The 10000-nt window shown below is 44.5% G+C and overlaps 1 protein-coding gene across 1 annotated transcript in view; it reads left to right on the top strand.

Moving 5' to 3' along the window:
- Window positions 1-7676, top strand: part of LOC139917837 (uncharacterized) — a 12865-nt gene extending 5189 nt beyond the window's left edge. The window contains exons 6-14 of the mRNA XM_078285032.1: window positions 1-94; window positions 188-438; window positions 1303-1645; window positions 1746-1817; window positions 2332-2511; window positions 3030-3317; window positions 5859-6008; window positions 7088-7302; window positions 7563-7676. The exon at window positions 1-94 is cut by the window's left edge and continues 2 nt beyond it. Coding sequence (XP_078141158.1) covers window positions 1-94; window positions 188-438; window positions 1303-1645; window positions 1746-1817; window positions 2332-2511; window positions 3030-3317; window positions 5859-6008; window positions 7088-7302; window position 7563 — 1594 coding nt within the window. The 3' untranslated portion in view covers window positions 7564-7676. The remainder of the gene's footprint in view (window positions 95-187; window positions 439-1302; window positions 1646-1745; window positions 1818-2331; window positions 2512-3029; window positions 3318-5858; window positions 6009-7087; window positions 7303-7562) is intronic.
- Window positions 7677-10000: the final 2324 nt, after the last annotated feature.

Raw genomic sequence — 10000 nt, 5'->3', positions numbered from 1 at the left:
GGAGTGTGGTGCGTTGCAGGCAGGTCTAGACAAAGAGAGACAGGCCAGAGAGAACGCAGAGTCTCAGCTACAGTCAGCTACTGACACACTGCAGGTCAGTATACACACACTCACACACACAGCTACGGACGCTTATTGAAGCACACACAGCAGCTACAAGTGTGTGTGTGTGTGTGTGTTCCTGCAGGATGAGAAGTCCTCTCTCCAGCAGCTAGTCCAGAACCTGCAGGCTCAGTTGGATCAGACCAGAAACCAGCTGGACCACACAAAAACCCAGTTACACCACACCAGAAACCAGTTTAAAGCGACAAAAACCCAGTTAAACCAGTCCAGAACCCAGTTGGACCAGACCAGAACCTCCATGTTGGATCCTCAGAAGGTTCAAAATCGACTGGAGCAGCTGACCGAGGCTCTAACCACAGGACAGGACAGCTACAGGTACCAGTACTGTAGTGTACTACAATACTATTCTAGTAACAGTACTACAGGACGGCTATAGATAACATACCATTACATCACCATAATGTGTTCTTCACCTTCACCTTACTGCTGTAAGCTCAGTTTAGCCATGGGATACTGTTCACACTATTCCTCTTCATTTGAACTACCAGCATCTTTTTTACATTAAAGTCAATGGGGAGTGGCTGCAAGGTGGATGGGAAGTGTTGCTTTGGAAACAGGGCAGAGAAAGGTTCAACAGTTGAGAGATGACCGCATGACTTCCACTGACAAATCATCACAAAGAGGAGGCAGGGCAGTACTCTGCCTTCTTGGTGATGGTGGGTGGGGCGCTGGAGAGGCTCCGCCTCCACGGTCCTACTGGGAGACTTCAACACACGGATGGAGAGGAACGGCCTCCTGATCTGAACCCAGGTGGCGTGTTATTGGACTTCTGTGCTTGTCATGGATCCATAATGAAGTCCATGTTTGAACACAAGGAGGTTCATCAGTGAACATGGTACCAGAGCTCCTTGGGCCAAAGGTCCATGATCAAGTTTGCAGTTGTTTCATTAGATTTGAGGCCAAATGTTCTGGAGACTCAGGTGAAGAGAGGAGCTGAGCTGGTGAGGTGGATCAGATGGTGGAGCGGCTGCCGGACAGACCCGGTAAACCCAGATGAGTAGTGAGGGTTTGCCGGGAACACCCAGCAGAAGACTCTGTCCAAAGTTATTCCAGCTTCACCTCAGAGTGAGCTTCTCCTGTATCAGAGGAGGGTGGAACATGGAGTCAGTATGGACTCTGTTCAAAACACACACAAACTGTCTCTCCATGTCTCTCTGTTTCTTACTTTGCCCCCCCCAGTCCTGCAGGTCCAGAGGACTTGTTGTCCAGCAGTTTGGAGCGGCTCTACAGGGAGGTGCAGGGGAGCAGGACCAGCAGGGAGCAAGTCCAGCAAGCCCACAACCAGAGCCAGGAACAGATAGCCAGACTACAGGCCCAGCTAGCCCAGAACCAGGACCAGGTAGCCCAGCTACAGGCCCAACTAACCCAGGAAAAGGACCAGGTAGCCCAGCTACAGGCCCAGCTGGCCCAGGACCGGGACCAGGATCAGGAGGAGCAGTGGAGGCTGAGGGAGGAGCTGGAGAGACTCCGAGACAAACTGCAGAGCTCACAGACCCAGTACAGACAGATTCGGCACAGCTTGGTCAGTATGAACTGTAACTCTCTAATAGGATCAAACTGTTTCTCTCTCTCTCATAGTCAAGCAAAACTATAAGTTTGAATCTCTTCTAATCCTCTGTCAGGAGGCGGAGCTGGAGCAGAGCCAGCTGCAGCTACAGGACGTCCAGGAGGAGAGAGATGCACTGCTGGCTCAGGTCAGGGGTCAGGGGTCAGGGGTCAGAGGTCAGGGGTCAGGGTCAGAGCAGCTGGCCTTATTCACAAGCTATTCTCTCAAGGTGTTCATATATCATAAAAGTTTCTTTCCAAATTTATTTACCATCCTTTTTTCAAAGCATATTACTTGAAATGCATCCCTCAATAGTTGAAAAATAACCAATTCCATTCTCAACAATGTTAGTATTAGATAGGAAAAGGTCTTAGAATAGTGAATTACTTCAATATTTTTCCAAAATGAGTTGGGGGTTTTTTCATGACAGGAATCATTACATAAGAGTAGGTAGGTAAGAGTAGGTACCAAATAGTCAAATAGTTTTTCAAAATAAGGTCCTTTATTTGGAATAAAACTCATTTATTCTTATAATTATTTCAGAACTTTTGCACAGTTGCCTTGTTAATAAAAGTCATGCTAAACTTGTACACCTCATAATTAATATTTGTAGTCACAATGCTATGAAGAAATAAAAAATGTGTGCCTGTCCCGTTGTCCAGCTCCGTTCAGAGAGCGCCGCTCATCAGAAAACCCTCGGCCGTCTGGACAGGAAACTACGGCAGCTCAGCAGGTTCATGTCCGACTCTGACCAGCTGACGGCCGAACAGCTGAGATCAGCTGCTGAACAGCTGAGCGCTCTGCACAGCACTGTGGAGCTGATAGACCGAGAGAGGGAGCAGGTACACACACACACACTGTGTATATATACAGTATATATATATATATATATATATATATATATATATATACAGTACAGTCATGGGAATCCTGGAAAAGCCATGGAATGTGAAAAAAAAAATTTCTGCACATTTAAATTATTTTGGAAATTAAGATGTTTTTTTCTCTTTTTTTCTGTTTTTCTGTTTTTTTTTCAAGCTTGGCTGTCAGTAGATATGTTACCTCTGAACGAATGATCACACACTCTCACAGACATTGAAACATTTACTGACAATGTAATACAGACTTCTAATTAATGGCGAAATGATTCACATTTACACAAATAGAAGTTTATTGTGCTAATGCTGCATTCAAGTCACAAAAGATTTACTGTAAATACAAACTGCTGACTGAAAAAAAGGTTCAACTGTATGATCAACCGTATCACTTGATCATAAAATACCTCATGATAACAAGAACAAACATCACAACAATCATGTAAGTGTGAAAATGTGTGTGTGTGTGTGTGTGTGTGTGTCAGGACGGTCTGGACGAGCGGGACGGCAGCGTCCTCCAGGCTGGACTGGAGCGGGTGAAACGCAGCCTGGAGAGAGAGAGGGAACACACACACACTCTGCAGGACCAACACACACACACTGTGGAGGAGCTGAGAGCAGAGCTGACTGCAGCTCAACAACACACACACACACTGAGACAGCAGCTGGACCGGGCCAGGGCCAGGACCAGGACTGGGAGGACCGGGACTGGGAGGACCGGGACTGGGACCAGAGACGGAGGCCAGTGGTACTACATACCACCTGGACACAGTGTAAGACTACCGCTTCTGTCTACACACACACACACACACACACACACACACACACACACAGGTTTTTGGGTTATCAGCTCTCTGATAGCCGATATTTTGTGCCAATATTCAATATTTTTAACCATTTTCATGCCAAAAATATTTGCAAAAACGTCCCAGTATTCAGTGTTTCCCCCAGAAATTTCTTCTTGAAAGGGTGGAAAAGACTTTTAGAGCATCATGGACACAAATACTACTACTACTGTTACTACTACTACTACTACTACTACTGTTACTACTACTACTACTACTACTGTTACTACTACTACTACTACTGTTACTACTACTACTACTACTACTGTTACTACTACTACTACTACTGTTACTACTACTACTACTACTACTGTTACTACTACTACTGCTACTACTGTTACTACTACTACTACTACTACTACTACTGTTACTACTACTACTACTGCTACTACTGTTACTACTACTACTGCTACTACTGTTACTACTACTACTGCTACTACTGTTACTACTACTACTGTTACTACTACTACTGCTACTACTACTACTACTACTACTGTTACTACTACTACTACTACTACTGTTACTACTACTACTGCTACTACTGTTACTACTACTACTACTGTTACTACTACTACTGTTACTACTACTACTGTTACTACTACTACTGCTACTACTACTACTGCTACTACTGTTACTACTACTACTGCTACTACTGTTACTACTACTACTACTGTTACTACTACTACTACTACTACTACTACTACTGTTACTACTACTACTACTGCTACTACTGTTACTACTACTACTACTGTTACTACTACTACTACTACTACTGTTACTACTACTACTGCTACTACTGTTACTACTACTACTACTGTTACTACTACTACTGCTACTACTGTTACTACTGCTACTGCTACTACTGTTACTACTACTACTACTGTTACTACTACTACTGCTACTACTGTTACTACTACTACTGCTACTACTGTTACTACTACTACTACTGTTACTACTACTACTGCTACTACTGTTACTACTACTACTACTGTTACTACTACTACTACTACTACTGTTACTACTACTACTGCTACTACTGTTACTACTACTACTACTGTTACTACTACTACTACTGCTACTACTGTTACTACTACTACTACTACTACTGTTACTACTACTACTGCTACTACTGTTACTACTACTACTGTTACTACTACTACTGCTACTACTGTTACTACTACTACTGTTACTACTACTACTGCTACTACTGTTACTACTACTACTACTACTACTGTTACTACTACTACTACTACTCCTACTGTTACTACTACTACTGCTACTACTGTTACTACTACTACTACTGCTACTACTGTTACTACTACTACTGCTACTACTGTTACTACTACTACTGTTACTACTACTACTGCTACTACTGTTACTACTACTGTTACTACTACTACTGCTACTACTACTACTGTTACTACTACTACTACTACTACTGTTACTACTACTACTGCTACTACTACTACTACTGTTACTACTACTACTGTTACTACTACTACTGCTACTACTACTACTACTACTACTACTACTGCTACTACTGTTACTACTACTACTGTTACTACTACTACTACTACTACTGTTACTGCTACTACTACTACTACTGTTACTGCTACTACTACTACTACTACTGTTACTACTACTACTACTACTACTGCTACTACTGCTACTACTACTACTGTTACTGCTACTACTACTGTTACTGCTACTACTACTACTACTACTGTTACTACTACTACTACTACTACTACTACTACTGTTACTACTACTACTGCTACTACTACTACTGTTACTACTACTACTGTTACTACTACTACTGCTACTACTACTACTGCTACTACTACTACTGCTACTACTGTTACTACTACTACTGTTACTACTACTACTACTACTACTGTTACTGCTACTACTACTACTACTGTTACTGCTGACTACTACTACTACTACTGTTACTACTACTACTACTACTACTGCTACTACTGTTACTACTACTACTGTTACTGCTACTACTACTGTTACTGCTACTACTACTACTACTACTGTTACTACTACTACTACTACTACTGTTACTACTACTACTACTACTACTGCTACTACTGTTACTACTACTACTGTTACTGCTACTACTACTGTTACTGCTACTACTACTACTACTACTGTTACTACTACTACTACTACTACTGCTACTACTGTTACTACTACTACTGTTACTGCTACTACTACTACAATATTGCCAACAATAAGTGTCTAAGGACAACAAACTAAAACAGATACAATTGACCTAACAACAGAGTAAGATAGTAAAATGAACAGATGGATATTACAAATTGGAAGATAAATAAATAAAATAAGATAAAATACTGCCAACGCAAGAACAGTATTAAAATAATAGTATTATAACAACAAGTAATGGTACTAGTATTATTATACTACATATTATTGTAATATAATTATTATCCTCTCTCTCAGGCTCCCTCTCTTGGCTCCCTGGGGACTCAGGACTCTGGTTTGGGGCTGCAGTACCTCAGTTCTCCAGACAGGGGGCGACAGCGGGACAGACCTCCCACAGGAGGGGGTTACTGGGTCTACATCCCCCAACACACTCCGGCTCTGAGACAGGTACACACACACACACACACACACACACACACACACACACAGCTCCCAGTGTCCAGCAGTAGCAGACGGTGGCTGCACTGGGCGGCTCTGTGGTGTGAGACATGAAGCAGGAGCTCAGTCAACCCTCTGGAGAAATAAAGGTTCAAAACCATCAGATCAGTGAGATGGGATTCAGGAGGCAGGAAATGTGTTCAGCTGACACTTTAGACTGGAGGCAAATCAGAAGTCAGCTACTAACAACTAAGTTACAACTAAGGTACCTCTCCTCTCCTCCTCCTCTCCTTTCTCCTCCTCTCCTCCTCCTCTCTCCTCCTTTCCTCCCCTCCCCTCTCCTCCTCCTCTCCTCTCCTCCTCTCCTCTCCTCTCTCCTCCCCCTCTCCTCTCCTCTCTTCTCCTCCCCTCCTCTTCTCTCCTCTCCTCTCCTCTCCTCTCTTCTCCTCCTCTCCTCTCCTGTCCTCTCCTCCTCCTCTCCTCTCCTCTCCTCCTCCTCCTTTCCTCTCCTCTCTTCTCCTCTTCCTCTTCCTCCTCTCCTCCTCTCCTCTCCTCGCTCCTGTCCTCTCCTCTCTCCTCCTCCTCTCCTCTCCTCTCCTCTCCTCCTCCTCCTTTCCTCTCCTCTCCTCTCTTCTCCTCTTCCTCTTCCTCTTCCTCCTCTCTCCTCTCCTCTCCTCTCCTCCCCTCTCCTCCTCCTCTCCTCTCCTCTCCTCTCTCCTCCTCTCCTCTCCTCTCCTCTCCTCCTCCTCCTTTCCTCTCCTCTCTTCTCCTCTTCCTCTTCCTCCTCCTCCTCCTCCTCTCCTCTCCTCTCTCCTCTCCTCTCCTCCCCTCTCCTCTCCTCTCTTCTCCTCTCTCCTCCTCCTCTCCTCCTCCTCTCCTCTCCTCTCCTCTCCTCCCCTCTCCTCTCCTCTCTTCTCCTCTCTCCTCCTCCTCTCCTCCTCCTCTCCTCTCCTCTCCTCTCTTCTCCTCCTCCTCCCCTCTCCTCTCCTCTCCTCCCCTCTCCTCCTCCTCTCCTCTCCTCTCCTCTCCTCCCCTCTCCTCCTCCTCTCCTCTCCTCTCCTCCTCTCCTCCTCCTCTCCTCCTCTCAGAGTGGAGGGACAGTGGAGGAGGTAGTGATGCTGACAGCAGTAGCTCCAGAGGAGGGACTCCTCAGCCGTCTCCTGGCCCAGCTGCGGGCCTCTCTCCTGGGCTCTCTGACAGCCCGGCTCCCCTGTCTGGAGCGGCCTGGCTCCTCTGTGGTTCTCCTGCAGCTGCAGTCTGCAGCGCTGCGCTGCACTGCAACGTCCCGGAACACACACACATGGTCAGAGTCACCACACACACCTGCGCATTGTTGTATATTATCACTATATATCATATGATTCTTAATCCTCTGAATAACATGAGAACTGATATGTTATAAGTAAGGTAATAAGTAATAATCTACTTTGAGCCGCTCATTATCACTTTTTGTCGAGGTTTTGATTCACGTTATGAAACAAGATTTATATGATTCACTGATTTATTAACTGTGTGTGTGTGTGTGTGTGTGTGTGTGTGTGTGTGTGTGTGTGTGTGCAGCAGACAGGGAGGTGTGTGTGTGAGTCTGTCCAGAGAGAGGCAGACAGACTGGAGGAGGAGAAGAAGAAGCTCCGACTGGAAACCAAACAGCTCCGACACACACTGAGACGACACAGGTAACACACACACACACACACACACACACACACACACACTGAGACAACACAGGTAATACATAAACACACACACACTGAGACGACACAGGTCATACACACACACACGCACACAGAGATGACACAGGTCACACACACACTCGAGATGACAGGTAACACACACACACACACACACACCTGAGACGACACAGGTAACACACACACACACACACTGTGACAGCTCAAACATTACAAGTAACACACTCTAAATGCTGTATTTCTCTCTCTTTCTCTCTTTGCATAATAGAGCCCATCCTGCTGTACGGCCTAATCTGTTTCTACTCACTCTGACATCCTCCTCAAAACACCTCACACAGCCTCAAAGATAATTGCCCTACCAACAATCAAAATCACAGATCTACACTCAAAAGCAGTTAGACACAAAGCCACCACAATTATCTCAGACCGTGTCCGTCCACTTCACCGCTGTCCTGCTCCCGTCTGGCCGCTTTGTGCCCCTTGCTGTCACACTCCTCAATAAACACTCACACTCCTGCCTCTCCTCCAACTGCCTCTCACTGCCTGATGTGTTGTATGTTTATGCTGTAAATGTATAATGTTTATAATGTGTATGTGTTTCTCATGTTGATGTTTTCAGTGTATCTGTGTTTCACCTGTATTGGCTGTAGAAACAAATTTCCTCTTTGAGGACAATAAACATCTATTCTATTCTATTCTCTTTCATATGTCTTGTTTATTATTCTGATTTTATGTGTGTGTGTGTGTGTGTGTGTGTGTGCGCAGGAGTGTGTTGGTGTGTGAGGAGGTGGAGTGTGTGGAGAAAACTCTGCTGAAGAGGAGAGCTGAGCTGCGACAGGCTGACAGACTGCTGCTGGACGCTCAGAGCTGCATACACACTACTAGAGACAAGGTACACACACACACACACACACACACACACACACACATATTTCAGTCTTCTGTTTATATCCACATGGAAACAATAACTTTTACTATAACTGAGGCCACAATTAGCATCATGTCGCTGCAAGACAACAATGTTTTTTTCATCAGTGAAAGCTATCAGCTTCTGAATGTGCAGAGTGAGAAAAACTACAAAGGACTACAAGCACGTTGCCCGGTTTTGGGATTTCTATTAGAAACTTCCTGTATACAGTGAAGTGAGCAGGAGTTTAATTCTTAATTTGAAATGTCTCTAATCAATAATTGTCTTAAATGCGTTAGTTAATCACTAATGTCTTTCCACAACTTAAGTTGAAATGGCTGCAATCAGAAAATCAGTGTGGAGTGAAGCTGCAGCTCAGTGTCGCTCAGAAGAACCACAGTGATGACAAAGTGGAAGGGGGCGGGGCTTATAGAGCGTATTGGTTAGAGGAGTTACTGTATTTTGGAGAGGAAAACAGAAACCACTGAAACACTGACAGATGGAGCTGGAGGAGACAAGAGGCTTCCAGCTCAGCTCCAACACACTGCTGTCCTCTTCAGTATCAGCATGTGGTGTGTTAGCATCATGTGTTACCTGTGTTAGCATCATGTGTTACCTGTGTTAGCACATCATGTGTTACCTGTGTTAGCATCATGTGTTACCTGTGTTAGCATATCATGTGTTACCTGTGTTAGCATCATGTGTTACCTGTGTTAGCATCATGTGTTACCTGTGTTAGCATCATGTGTTACCTGTGTTAGCAGATCATGTGTTACCTGTGTTAGCATCATGTGTTACCTGTGTTAGCATATCATGTGTTACTGTGTTAGCATCATGTGTTACCTGTGTTAGCATCATGTGTTACCTGTGTTAGCATCATGTGTTACCTGTGTTAGCATATCATGTGTTACCTGTGTTAGCATCATGTGTTACCTGTGTTAGCATATCATGTGTTACCTGTGTTAGCATCATGTGTTACCTGTGTTAGCATCATGTGTTACCTGTGTTAGCATCATGTGTTACCTGTGTTAGCACATCATGTGTTACCTGTGTTAGCATATCATGTGTTACCTGTGTTAGCATCATGTGTTACCTGTGTTAGCATATCATGTGTTACCTGTGTTAGCATCATGTGTTACCTGTGTTAGCATCATGTGTTACCTGTGTTAGCATCATGTGTTACTGTGTTAGCACATCATGTGTTACCTGTGTTAGCACATCATGTGTTACCTGTGTTAGCATCATGTGTTACCTGTGTTAGCATCATGTGTTACCTGTGTTAGCATCATGTGTTACCTGTGTTAGCACATCATGTGTTACCTGTGTTAGCATCATGTGTTACCTGTGTTAGCATCATGTGTTACCTGTGTTAGCAGATCAGATGAAGAATACATCAGAGTCAA

The sequence above is a fragment of the Centroberyx gerrardi genome, chromosome 8 (assembly GCF_048128805.1).
Source record: "Centroberyx gerrardi isolate f3 chromosome 8, fCenGer3.hap1.cur.20231027, whole genome shotgun sequence".
In the NCBI taxonomy this organism is placed as follows: domain Eukaryota; kingdom Metazoa; phylum Chordata; class Actinopteri; order Beryciformes; family Berycidae; genus Centroberyx; species Centroberyx gerrardi.
The sequence above is the reverse complement of the archived record's forward strand: the minus strand, read 5'-3'. Positions and strand labels throughout refer to the sequence as shown.